This window comes from Scomber scombrus, chromosome 20 (assembly GCF_963691925.1).
Source record: "Scomber scombrus chromosome 20, fScoSco1.1, whole genome shotgun sequence".
Lineage (NCBI taxonomy): Eukaryota > Metazoa > Chordata > Actinopteri > Scombriformes > Scombridae > Scomber > Scomber scombrus.
In genome coordinates, this window is record NC_084989.1 from 11882114 (window position 1) to 11895917 (window position 13804).

At 40.0% G+C, this 13804-nt stretch overlaps 2 protein-coding genes across 2 annotated transcripts; one reads left to right on the forward strand and one right to left on the reverse strand.

The window, feature by feature from the left end:
• Window positions 1-1348: 1348 nt before the first annotated feature.
• On the reverse strand, window positions 1349-11439 carry LOC134002007 (palmitoyltransferase ZDHHC20-B-like). Its single transcript, XM_062441248.1, has 13 exons — window positions 11316-11439; window positions 9354-9380; window positions 8902-8996; window positions 8683-8803; window positions 8499-8568; window positions 8346-8378; window positions 6842-6962; window positions 5747-5879; window positions 5433-5559; window positions 5261-5350; window positions 5021-5133; window positions 4866-4913; window positions 1349-4643 (listed from the first exon to the last, which is right to left on the reverse strand). The coding sequence occupies exons 1-12, from the start codon at window positions 11431-11433 to the stop codon at window positions 4870-4872; spliced, it is 1092 nt and encodes a 363-aa protein (XP_062297232.1). The 5' UTR covers window positions 11434-11439; the 3' UTR covers window positions 1349-4643; window positions 4866-4869.
• A 1282-nt stretch (window positions 11440-12721) lies between these two features.
• LOC134002006 (arylamine N-acetyltransferase, pineal gland isozyme NAT-10-like) lies at window positions 12722-13799 on the forward strand. The gene has a single exon (XM_062441247.1). The coding sequence runs from the start codon at window positions 12722-12724 to the stop codon at window positions 13577-13579; it is 858 nt and encodes a 285-aa protein (XP_062297231.1). The 3' UTR covers window positions 13580-13799.
• Window positions 13800-13804: the final 5 nt, after the last annotated feature.

A 13804-nucleotide genomic window follows, 5' to 3' on the forward strand; every position in this document is an offset into this window, starting at 1 on the left:
AAGGGAAGATTACCTTGTTTCTGTAATGTTATACAGTGGCGAGTTTGGACACAACTTTCATTAGAAAGAACGAAACAGAGACTTGTTGTGAAGGTGATGACATCTTGGGAAAATCTCAGAACACAATGATTATGGTGGGCGATGACCACTTTCTGATTCAAGTCAGACATTCACATATTAGTTAATGTGTATGCAGCCTCACAGTCATAGAAACAACTCTAGACACTGTCATCTGAATGCATCATCAATTTGAGGTTTGATGCTCTGGTTTTAAGTCAAAGGCCACTGTAGTCTTTGTTTGTAGATACTGATGCTACTGTGCAAAATCACAATTTTCCCTTTAATGGATAAACCATCTAAAGGTCTTCAGTGAAACTGCAACTGCTTTGGCCTTGCGGTAGTTAGACTTGTTTGTTTTTTTAACAAGTCACTGTTTACTCTCCCTCAAAAACTGACACTGAGGTCATTACCTTGGGATCTCACAGCACACATGTGCACAGGAACACACACAAGATTCAAGATTACAGTCCTAAACAGGGACATCTTTTATTGACTCTGTTGCAATAACTGGAGCAGTTATTTTTCTCACTGTATTATATTTCCACAACTTGGCCTCTACATTACTGAGTACATGCCAAATCATGCTGTTATCACTTTGGCCAGTGTGCTGCACAGACCTGCAGAGTGAATCTGATACACCAGTGCCCTGGCTTGTGTCTGTTCTGCCTCTATACTCCTAAATTATTATTACAAACAGCCACTCAAAGGAATTTAAGTTCAGACAAGTGAATTTATAATCTTTGCACAAGCTACCTCATTAGCACAGGTCAAAGACCTGGGTGTCAGACCGATAGGAAAGGTCATAGTTCAACTGGGTTTTTGAATTTCATCCCAAAAAGATTTTCCTTTCTTTAAACACTGCAGACATGAAACAATTTGTCTGATTTAGCTTGGTGTCTGAGCTTTTAAAAGCATTTTTTAAAGACGTGTACAAACCAAAGCATCTTCTTATAATAATTGTTTTTTTCCCTCTGACAGCACAAAGCTAAACACAGCTATGCACTCAGAACAAACTATGTAATTGTATCTTTGTATAATTTATGTCCATTTTCACTCTAGGAATTTACATGCTGATACAGAACAAACTGTACAGAGTAGCTTCTACACACAAACTAATTCTTCATTTTATCTTTTGTAATACAAAGTGTCTGTTCTTCTCTGCACCCAGCATTTGTAATATTTGATTCAGGAACTTTTACAAAAAAAACACACACACGTCTGCTTAACACGTGTAAAAAGTGTAAATCATGAATTTCACAAAACTGACATGAGAGCAAAGTTAGACTGGAGGTTTTTAAAAAAAAACACATTTATTGTTATTTTCACGTTAATTGTGTAGAGGCGTGTACTTCATTCACAAAATAGGAACAGTAAAATTAATAAGACAAGAAAAATATATATGTAGTCTTTTTCTTACATTATCAATATATATATATATATACATACACACATTGTAAAATAGGACATTGTAACAAAAAACAAACCAAAAGGTAGCAATAAGCAAGTTATGATAGGTTACATCTGCACTGTGAAAACAGAAGTACAGTATTTTGTAAGTCTATCAAAAAAAGAAGAAATTAGACAATTTTTCAGATCCTTCCTCCGTTTTCATTGTAGTTTTTATGGCTTCATTTATAAAGTTGAGACAGACCAGAGTAAAGCAAATTGAAAACATGACACACCTACAGTAGCTATACTTGGAAAATACCCCAATGTCTGTTTTAACACCATAATCCCTGTTATCATGGTAAACATGTTTACAGTGGTTAGGTGCCATGCTTTTGAGCATTAGTCAGACGTTATGTGCATACACATGTAAAAAATATCATGGCTACACAGAAGCATTTTCTCCCAAGACGACAATATTACAAAAGAACACTCAATTAAGCGTTACAAAATACACACGCGCACTTTAGTCTCAAGGCCAAACAGCCCAGAGAGAGAGAGAGAGAATAGAGGCAATTTATAAAACAAGACAGGTCCAATGTTTCAGAATCAGTGGCCAGAAGTAATGAGCAGACCGAGCCAGGCTCCTTATAGATGGTAGAGAATATATATCTTTTTTTTTTTTTTTTTTTACTAAATGTTGATGTGTGAGGTTCAGAAAAGATAAGACAGTAATTTAAACTGTTGATTTGAGATCAAACCACAGTGTGTCTGACGCTGAGCCCATCATGAACTTACTCAGTATATTAACAAATATCCTCCAATCACTGGTTGGTAAAAAGTAATTATAAATACATATGGGCTCAAAAAGGTTAAACATGATTGGAAGGTTAAAACGTAAACGCTCATTGGATCAACACATCCTCACTGTTCTTTCTGTGTACGTTCAGCACGACTGTGACAACGATTACTGAGAAACACACCGTACAACACCACCATTACTCACTCTGTACAATAGAAACAGCTGTAAACTTGTACATCACCAGAGTCGTCTGGGATCTAGTTAATAATAGACTCGTCCCGCAGTCACAGGGATGTGACCAGAGAGACATCAGGGTTTTCGCTGTGGATTTAGGTCCATCTCCCTCCAACATGAGTCAGAAAGTTGCATATTAACTAACAAAATCCATAGGAAAAGGATATAACTCATTCCTGAACTAGTTTTATTTGGTTGTCCTTACAAAAATGCTCCATTCCTCCAATGAAATATCCCATATTTTGAAATGGATGAGTAACGCCGTCTAATAATTTCTCTGGTGCATTGAGAAATGTTCAGATACTTTGTCAGACCCTCAGAGTCACAGTCACATCCCAGTTGTTCAGCACGAACATAAGACAATTCACTAAAGGCTCCTTTAATGGTTCAAGTTCACAACACTGATGCCAATCCCCAAACACAAAAATGTTTAGCGTAGACAAGGTGAGGAGAAGATAAACTCAACACCTAAGTTTTTTTTTTTTTTACAGAAGATCAGTTGGGTTCAATACACTTTCTTTCCAAATTAATTACGGTTTCGGAGATATTACAAAAAAAATAATGCATATTAATTACTTGTTATGAAAAATATTGAATTCTGAAGAAAGCTGCACCTGCAAACCACACTGAAAGTGAATTGAGCCCTGAGCCAGATGTTATGATGATATACTGTGGTACAGAAAACTCTCCATCTGCATGAGGGCAGATGACAGGAGCCTTGTCGCCACCTGGTGGCCAGTGCTGGCACAGCAAGGACATCATGACCCACCAAAGGCAGGAAGGACAGATCAACCTTGTATAAAATATTGCGCCTCAACGACTGGTGAATACAATTTGGTTATGATGACACTGGCTAAGATAAAGCTAGGATGTTGTAAACACTTTAGGTTCAGAGGTCAGAGCTCCTGACAGGTCAGCCCTTATTTGGCAATGAATGTTGGTGTCTTTAGTAAAGGTTGAAGCGCTGAGCTGTAGAAAAACAACAGGCTGTAGAAACTGTGGGCTGACGGGAACATTGCGAAGAATCACTGATCAGCTAAAGAATAGGTAGTGAAGGATGTTGCATATTTGCACTGTGTGAAATGCATCTCCCAGGTCAAACTGTCTGAATATAAGCAGCACGTTTTAACACAAGTTGGCCACAAAAAAAAACAAACACAAAGCTGATTTTAGTTTGTTAGCTCTTTAAAAAAAATCCACTTCAACTGTTACATATATTCACACACACACACTCACTCGCACATACACACTCACACATTACACCATGAAACACATCCATTTTACCTGGGGTGCTTTTTGGACATGATAAAAAGCAGCTTTGATGGACATTGATAATCTACAAAGTGCAAATGCGCCACCTTGTGCTCCGATATCCAAAATGCCATCCAAACCTCCCAGCTACAGTCTTCCCTGTTTTGCAGTGGTTCAGTCCAACTGAGCCATGCAGTAGAGTCCTCTGTAATACAGCCTGGGTGTATTAAAAAAGGTGCAGGCCATACATAAGCTCCGACATGTTAAAATACAAAACAAAAATAAGGCCATCTCTGCGGGATGTACTGCTTGCCTTTCTAAAAAAAAAAAAAAATGGCTGAAAAACACACATACTGCTCCAGCTTCTGCCCCTGCTCTTCACTGCAGCGTTGTGCCTATCCTTGTGAGTCCTGGTGCACCCAGGAAGCTTTTGGCACAAAAAATAATGTTTACTCATTAAACACCAAAAGTAGCTCCTATTCCCTCCAGGATTCTTAGATGTTGTCCTTCATCTTCAACAAATGCTCCAGTTGTGAGAAAAAAATAAAAAATATGTATACAGCTGAATATGCGACTTCTAGCTTATGTGTGAGTGTGAGTGTGAGTGTGAGTGTGAGTGTGAGTGTGAGTGTGAGTGTGTGTGTGTGTGTGTGTGTGTGTTGGTGTGAGAGGGAACAAGCTTGTGTCATATGTCTTATAGGGGCAGGTGTGAGATTTGCTAATGACACTGCATGCGAAAAATGCCAATGCCATAGATGCATTACTGTGCGGTGACAGGCAAAAGGAATGCATTTCCATAGTTACTCTGAATGGATCCGAGGGGATGAGGTTGCACTAGGAGACTGTTTCCATGGTGACAAACTAAACTGTTGCGTTGCTTAAGGCATCGTATTAGATGACTGAGTTTCCCCTGTGGCAGGGAAGAAAAGAGAGCAAAAAAAACAAAGATAATTAGGTAAATTACTGTTGATTACACTGCTGCTTCCAATTTTCTTCAAATAAACGTTTAAAATTGACATAATTATGCAACGAAACACATCCAGGTGAAAAATCTGACACATGCACACAGAAGTATGATTGCTAATAGCATACACAGATCATCAGGTCAGAGCTGTGATTCACTTTTGTTCACCTGGTTAGGACTCGCTCTCCATGGAGATTGTAATGGTTTCACTGTCAGCTGCAAAGCCAAACAGAAAATACAGTAAGGTGACAGATGCCAGACAGTGAGTGGTTAATGTTAATTCTGTCTATGAAAATATTATCATCATCCCTAGTGGAGCGCACCTGATTTGAGGGTGTTATTAGCTGCATGCTCTCCGACGTTGTTGGCGTGCTGGTCGTTGATCAGTAGGCGGTTCTGTGACTCGCTGAGCGGGCTCACGGGGACATCATCAGCACTGGAAACATGTCCAACAAATAAATAAAAAAAAGAAATGAACTGTGCGTCACGGCCCCTTCCCAAACATGAATCTTTTTCAGAGCTTCACGTCAAATAATATGGCTTTTATTGCATTGATTGATCACCTTTTATTGGGCTCTGGATGCAGGGTCACTGTGGCTTGCTCTGCGTCTCCATTGACCAGCCGTGTCGGGAACGTCAGACCATCTCCCTGACTGCGGTGAACAAGAGACGAAGTCAGTAAGCGACAGGAATCCAGTATTGTTATGACAGTCTGTCTGTCTACTCTGTTTTTACCTGGTGAAGACCGGCAGCGGCCAGTACTTCTTCTGATCTCCAAACACCTGAGCGATATTCTTCCGGAAACCCAGAGAGAAACCGTTCTTATCGGAGCCTGTCCTGAAGACCGGTGCTCTGAACGCCTCTGAAAAAGCGAGAAGGAGGGAGAGAGTTCATTAAACAAACATCAATGGAGGAGAAAAGAAAGGGTTCGACTGAAAACAAGTATCTGAGAGTAAAGTATATTCAATGATTTCATAATTTCGCAAGTATACAAAGAAATGGGTTCATGTTTTTGACAGAAAAACTTGTTGAATGTGTATGTGTGTTACCTATAGTGGACCTGTTCTTCCCTACAAGCCATAGGTGGTAGCTGAAGAGGGACAGAATACTGATGCAGAACATGGCCGCCACAAAAAAAAGAAACAAGACATGGAATTTGGCGTGAGTGTCTGGCAGCTCGTTCTGAGGAAGAAATGGGAGAAGAGGGGAGAGAGACAGAGAGAGAGAAGGGGTATCATTAACATATTCACACTCATTAATGGAAAGAGAGGCAAAGAAAGAAAAAGGCAGAGTGCAAGAGAAATAAGAAGTGTGTCTTGTCAACAGCACTGCATGCACATTACGACGAAAACCATGGCAACGATGGTGAGGCACTGCAACACCAAAGGCTCTGGAGGGTGGCTGGGTTACCTTTGGGCAGTTCTCTGCCGATTTCCTCCGGCAAAGCTTTAGTACAAACAGAAACAAGACTGGTTAGCAACACCAGGAGAGAACAAGCGGGTGGGGAGGGGAGCGGGGACTAAGAAACCAGGAGGCAAATACAAGTCAAGGCCAAGTTGGGAGGGGGGAAAAAAAATGAAAGGAAGAAAGTGGGTGAATGCACAAAGTGTGCCCAGAATGGAGGAAACAAAGGGATGAAAGAGAAAGATGAGAGGAAATTGAAGTGGAGAAAGGACAGAAAATACAAAAAAAAAAAAAACCAGAAAGAGAGGAGGTGTTTGCGGCCGCATGAGTGGCGTGACTGATGGTTCAGATAGTGGAGAGGGAGATCAGAGAACAATGAGTCTGTGTGTGAACTGGGGATAACAGAAGGGGTAACAGAGAGGGGGGTGGGGGAATGGGGTCAGTGGGTGGAGGGTGAGAGAGGACAGCGAAAACAGAGGAGAGGTCAGCACCATGCACAGCCAACTCAGAGGATGCTCGCCGAGGCTCTGACATGCAACCAAGCCTACATCACACACACACACACACACACACACACACACACACACACACACACACACACACACACACACACACACACACACACACACACACACACACACACACACACACACACACACACACACACACACACACACACACACACACAGTGAGCAGACTGTAGTGAGTAGTGAGGAATACATCCGGGCGTCGTTACTCACTGTCCAGAACTTTATGAAATATTGCAGCACGGTGGCAGCAATGAACAAACAGTAGACCAGCGAGTAGGCCAAGAAGAGGATGAAGAACTTGTAATTGGAGAATCCTACGCAGTTGTTCACCCTACAGACACACAAACACAGAAAAGGTCAGATTCAGCATCACAAGCTCTGAGTAGAAACCTTATCAACGTGAACTTTAAAAAGTCGGAGGCTTTGTTTTACTTTTAAGGTTACACCAAGCTGAGTGAATTATGTTGCTTTCTTTTTCCTCAATGGCAAATTGTACAGTAGTTTTAGAAAACTTTACTTAACATTAGTGCATTTTTGGTGTAGTGTTGCACAATATACTGATACTAGAAATATATCACAATACCTGCTGTTAAAACAGTATTATGCCCCATTTTATTAGTACCAGTCGTTTAAGAATGAAAGTGTTTTAATAAGAATCGTATTTCCTATGAGTTCCGTCAATGTGCGACAACAGGCAGTGTGTGTGTGCAGTGCTCTGCTTCCACTCCCTGCAGACATAGTGGGCGTGCTCTCACATGTACACTGCAGCTTTCATGGTGACAGGACGAGAGGCATGGCTGCAGGTACAAGTGCTCTTGCCGATTTTTTGCGGTTTGTTGACACACCTGACGCACAGAGCAAAATGTGGTATTATTTTGCTTACGTAGCTGATTGTCAGGACAAACCCACGTACACCACAAAGCCAGTCTGTAAAAGATGCTTTAAACTCAAACCAAGATAGCCAACATGTCCAACTTCAGAAAGCATCTCGTCGACAAACATGATGACCCGTTCAAGGAATTCCAAGAGAAACCGGTAAGCGAATGTGAGAGATAACATAATTACATTCCCTCAAACATAAGTCAAATCAGTGTGATTTATTTTGTGACAAGCAAACAGAGTTTGACAATGAAGTTAAAGGCAATGATAAGTGTTTAATTTAGCTTGAGCTTTTTATATTATTTACCAATGTGGCAAACACGTCCATATGCAAATGCCATGTTCACACTTGTTAACCGTGTGTCACACATTAACTTTACCATAATGTACAAACTGCTAAAAATCAGGCGTTCACATGCAAATCAACCAGTTATAAGTGATCACTTTATATTTATTTTTATTACATTACTTTTCCTAATGTTTCACATTTTTACCGTGGTATCATTTCAGTATCAGTATCAAAATAGTTAGGCAGGTATCAAAGTTCTAATTTTGGTATTGTGACAACACCACTAGCCAGTATGTTTATTGTAATGAAGGAAAATGTCACCCAGCGCAATGGTTTGGCTCATGTATGAGTAAAATAAGAGCAGATGGAGGTAAGAACAAATTAAAATAGCTAAATGAGCATCAGTTCAGAAAGAAACCTTTAAAGTGTCTATCAGAAACAGAATCATCTCCCGAAGGGCCTGCGTTGAATATGTTTGGTATGGTTTATGAACCATGCTAAATGCAAGAATAAAGATGTGAGGTGAGTTTAGCAGGTCTTACATACCAGGGACAATGGTGATCCATCTTTAGCACGCACCTGCCATACACAGCGAGAGATAAAGACAGATTAAACATGACAGAATAGATTAACTCGGAATCAAGGATGATTCAAATAGTTAGTATTTAATATTACAATATAAAAAGGAGACTTTCTTACATGTCACATGCGGAGCAGTGATGACACCGGTCTGGCTTGATAACTTGACAGCGATCACAGTAACGGATTGCTGCAGCATTTTGACAAAATAGCATCTCATAAGGAGGAAGTCCAAACGGACAGAAAAAACACACAAATGCACACACACTAAAAAAAAATCACATGTGATGACATGCAGACGTACCTCCAGCTCCTGTGCGGGTGTACAGAGGCAGACTGGTGGCTGCTCTCCACAGGATTTCTTGCTGGGACTCTGGCCTCTCTTCCTTCTCGTAACGCTCCTTCTCAGCCTTGGGCAGGCAGAACTGGAGGTGCAAAAAGGACCGTTAAAGAAAAAAGAGTGTACATCCAGTTGACGTTTAGGACACTGCAGACATAGGTTTGGGTAATGGGGTCATTTTACCTCTTTCGAGGGGCTGGCAGGATTGGTGAAGATGGTCTTCCAGTAAGACCATACAAACATGATGAAAGAGAGGTGGAAGAAGATCAGGTAGACAACTGGAGGGAAGCAATACGCAAAGCGTCAGAATCAACAAAGTTTGATATGAACACTGACATAGAAACACAAGCAAACTACCATTAAATATTGATATAAGAAACTGCTGCTGTCACTTAGGATGAGGGTACTCTGAAGAAACCCTGTACATCTCCATATTTAATTAATGAGAGAGGAAAGCTTATGCTGAACACTGTGCTTCAAGTTGACTGACCTCAGCACTTTGAGTCAGCAAGAGTGTGCCAACCTCTTTTCATTAGTCTACAGAGCATATTTCACAGGAGCAATGAGAGATTATCCCAATGAGTAGCAAACTGGCTTCCATTCATACTGTGTCAAATTAACATATTTTCACTTACTCTGCTCTCCTATACTGCTGATGGTGACTGCAAGAGACAAAACAGACAAAAGACAAATGTTAAATAATGACACCAGTGGTAACAAATCTGACGAGGGGTTCAAAGGTAAACGTGAGAATATCATTCAACCATTATTGTATTTGACAGAAAGGATACTTTACTGAATTATACACTTGTAAAGTATGTTTAAAATAATAGCTGTTTTAGAGCTTTCAACTGCATCACAGGATCTTCCTCAGCAGATGGCGTCTGCCCAGTTATCGCAGAATTTCCATTTTTCTGATCACTACATGGGATTCTTGTCCACCTTTTGATGAGATTGTTTTAAGGCTGTGACTAATGATTAAGTTTTGTCTAAAAAATGTCACAACACTATATTACTTTTAATTACCACTTCATCTGTCCAGGATTTTTGTTTTGTTTTTTCCCCATGATTCTTATTTATTTGCTTATTATATCATTTTAGATTCGCACTGTGTTTTGTTTCTGATTCTCTGGGATGGTATGGTGGGTGGATGGGGGGGGCGCTGTAAAAATGGGCAATATGCAAAATGTTGTATTTTGGTATTCCATGCTGACTGTATTACAAGTCTGTTATGTTGTTGGAAAAAAAGTTAAATAAAATGTAAAATAAAATAAAATAAAAAAAGTCAGAAAATAGCAAAAAAAGAGAGAGATTGTTATCACTTTTTGGAGCAAATGGAGACGTCTTGCTTTGTCTGATCAGTAGCCAAACTCTGAAGAAATCAGTTTACTGTCATACATGACACAGAAAAGTTTCAAATCTGAGTAGCTGCAACCAGCATATATTTGGTTTTCTGCACACACAAAAAAAAGACCAGTGATTATTCATCTTTAAAAATAAGTGGTTAATTTTCTGTCAAACAACTCAGCGATTAATTCATCTAGATTGTTTTAATTGCTGTTTACAAGCATACACCTCTTTGGGAATCTAGAAAGTTAGAGAAAGAAAAGAAATCACTTTTTGGTCAAGCTATTCATGACTAGACCTGCAACGATTTGTTGATTCATTGATTAGTTGTCAACTATTAAACTAATTGGCAACTATTTTGATAATCGATTAATCATTTGGAGTAATTTCTTTAGAGAAATAGTCTACATTCTCTGATTCCACTTTTCTAAATGGGAATATTTTTGGTTTCTTTAGTCTTCACATGTAAACTGAATATTTTTGTGTTGGTGATCGGGACAAAGCAAGCCATTTGAAGACATCTTGGAAAACAGTGATAGACATTTTTCACCATTTTCTGACATTTTATAGACCACACAACTGATTGATGAACTGAGAAAATGATCTACAGATGAATCGATGGGGAAATTAATGTTAGTTGCAGCTCTACCCATGACTTACATGCACACAGAGGCTATATCATCAAAAAAGGGGGTGCAGGAATAGGTATAGGCTCATTTTAAAGGGTTAACACGCCAAAAAGTTGGGTTTAGTCTCTCTAAATTGGGTTTCTTGGCACCCAATTCTCATCCTATGGAGGGAAAACTGTGATTATAAGTTCAGAAATCCCTGAAAAACATACGTTGTGCCGATAATTCCCAATAAAAACCTAATTCGTCGCTCAATTTTGAGCGACAGCGCTTCATTATCACTCAGTTTAGGGAGCATTTTTCTGGTCAGCCGGCTAAACGCTGTTTACTTAACGCTTTCATTTTTTCCATCCAGACTCCATTCAGCTCGACACAAAGAGACAGCGACATTAACAGCACGGAGAAACTTTTCCTTTGTCCAAAACACATCTGTGTTTAAAAATACAAGGCGACCCAGAGCGATAATTAGCTGTATCTAGATTTTTTGGACCAACAACCATTGTTGAGCTGCAGTCCGTTTACTTCCTGCTGGCAAAAAACGGCAGCTGTGTGTTAGTGTGGACGGCACAGCGGCTGTAATAAATAAAAGGCTTTAAAGACACGACAGGACGTTTTACTTACATATACACAGCTCCACCACATAAGCGTAATAAGACCAGCAGACGACCAGCGCGATGAAAATCACAGGTATCCATGCTAAACCCCGTTGACAGCATCTCAGTACGTGTGTGGGCGCCATCTTTCTCCCTCTGCTGGGGGAAAGGGAGTGTCCGCCTGTGACGTCACTGGGGGCAAAAGGAGGCAGGAGGTGGCCCCAGTTTGTTCTCCCAATGCCCCAATGCTCCACTCACTTTATTTTAAAAAAGAAACACACAAAAGTGACGAGCTATTGAAACATTATTTGAGCTTTTCCCCCTTTGAAACTTCTCACTTCAAATGTTTATATTTTATGGATATTATGTAACTGTCTGTTATTCTTATGTTACTGAAATGTAATGTGTGTATGTGCTTCTACTGTTTACCTGGATGTGTGTATCCTTTTTTGGATAGAAAATATGTATATATATTGAAAGCGAAGGAAAACACTGAGTTCTGTTACTATCCCATCATAGAAGTTTTTGGTCTTTCATACACAGTGGTAGAATGCATGGGAAATTTGTGATAAAACTGCATCAATAACAAGTTTAAGGAAGTGCCAGAAGATATTGCACAGATTTTATCTGGTAAAAAAAATATCTAGAAAGATTAAAACACAAATTTTTGTGGGCTAGAAAAACTGTATTTCGCATCAATTTTTTTCACTTTTTTTGGACTGATGTAGCCAACTTTTTATGTTGACATAGATATGTTTGATTTAATGCTATATTTTAGTCAAGATAAGATATATTAAATGAAATTACTCTGGATAAAAACTAAAACTCTTTGTGTAAACTCTAAATTTGATATAACTGCAAAATAAATGTAATGTAGTGAAAAGTTCAGTGTTTCTCTCTGAAATGTGGTGGAGCAGGGGTAAAGAAGAAAAAATATAAATATTCATTTATTTACTATATATTGTAATAGTATTTGTTAAGTGCAATGACCTCAAAAGGATGCTTAAGTAGGCTACTTGAGTTTCTTTCCATCAGTCCGTTATGTATGTAATGTTAATTAAAAGAAACTGAACTTAGAGCATTTGTTGTATTTCCTTTTAAGTATTTCAATGCATTTGTTTTTTTAATGCCTTTTCAACTTCATCAGTTAACGAAAGACCAAAAAAAAACCTGGAATTTTTCAATAAAGTTTTGACAAAAAACGGTCTGAAAAGTTTCTTTTTACAATTCCCCTCATATCCTAAACTTATTAACAAAGAATACTTCTTTAAACCTTTCCCTTACCGATATGACAAGAGATATGTATGAGTGGTTGCCCATGCGTCTTATGTGACACGTATTTAATGTAGCAGTGCAGCTGAGTTGAGGGCGGTGCAACTTCAGCCCTCAACATAACAAAGTGAAAGTAACAGTGGCACCATCCAAACTTTCCAAATGACTTCCGAGGATTTAGACGTAGACAGATATTTGTCTCGGATCGGGCTTGTGGGCCCAGTTGAGCCCAGCCTGGAGGCGTTAGGCTCGGTTCACACCTGTCACCTGCTGTCGGTGCCGTTTGAGAACCTGACGGTGCACAGCGGGGGTAGAGTCAGCCTCGATATCCGCCGTCTATACGAAAAGATCATAAACAGGCGTAGAGGAGGCTTCTGCTTTGAAAACAATGGCCTCTTCTCCTGGCTGCTGGTCAAACTGGGTTTTCAGGTGACTCTGCTCTCCGGCCAGGTGAAAAACTACATAACCGGTCGCTACGGGCCACCTTTTGATCATCTCATCCTGATGGTGAACCTTGAGGGCCGGCGCTGGCTCTGCGACGTTGGATTTGGTGCCCCGGGCTTCAGTGTCCCCCTCTCACTGGAGACCAGTGGCCTCCAGCAGCAGGGCCACAGAGTGTACCGTATCAGAAAGGACATTAACATGCATTTTCTGGAGTGGCAACAGGAGGAGAACAAAGGTGCAGATGGAGATTGGAGAGAGATCTACAAGTTTACCCTTGAACCTAGGTGTCGTGAGGACTTTACTGAGATGTGCCAGTACCACCAAAGCTCCCCCAGCTCCTTCTTCTTCTGCAAATCCATAAGCAACATTCTGAAACCAGGAGGAAGGCTCAGCTACATTGGACACAGACTGATCACCACCACGTTTCCAATAGGAACAGAGATGGCAACAACCACGACCAGGGAGCTTAAAGAGGATGAAATTCCTGGTGTTCTTGCGGAGGAGTTTGGAATTGTGCTAGACTCTCCACTCATACCAAAAGATGAGACAATCACACCACCTCCAGTCATGTATTGATCATGCTTCCACGGTCAGTATGTGGAAGCAAGTGTTAAAAATGCATTAATCTTCTCACTAAGATAACTGCAAAAAGTCTTTTGATTCTTAAATGTAATGCAAAAGTTATTTAAATTGATTTTTTTGACACTAAGGTGAATAAAAAGACCAGACCAGACCCAAATCTACCTGTTAAACATCAACCAGCTGTACATTTCTCGTCTTGACACATGCGACAAAAACAGA

Bases quoted from the DNA above. Each gene is read 5' to 3' on its own strand.
- LOC134002007 (XM_062441248.1), bottom strand. From the start codon at position 11,433: ATGGCGCCCACACACGTACTGAGATGCTGTCAACGGGGTTTAGCATGG. The intron at 6,963-8,345 runs GTATGTAAGACC...GTGTGTCTGTAG, and splicing joins ATGGATCACCATTGTCCCTG to GGTGAACAACTGCGTAGGAT. The intron at 5,351-5,432 runs GTAAAAACAGAG...TGTTCACCGCAG, and splicing joins CCGCTGCCGGTCTTCACCAG to TCAGGGAGATGGTCTGACGT.
- LOC134002006 (XM_062441247.1), top strand. From the start codon at position 12,722: ATGACTTCCGAGGATTTAGACGTAGACAGATATTTGTCTCGGATCGGG.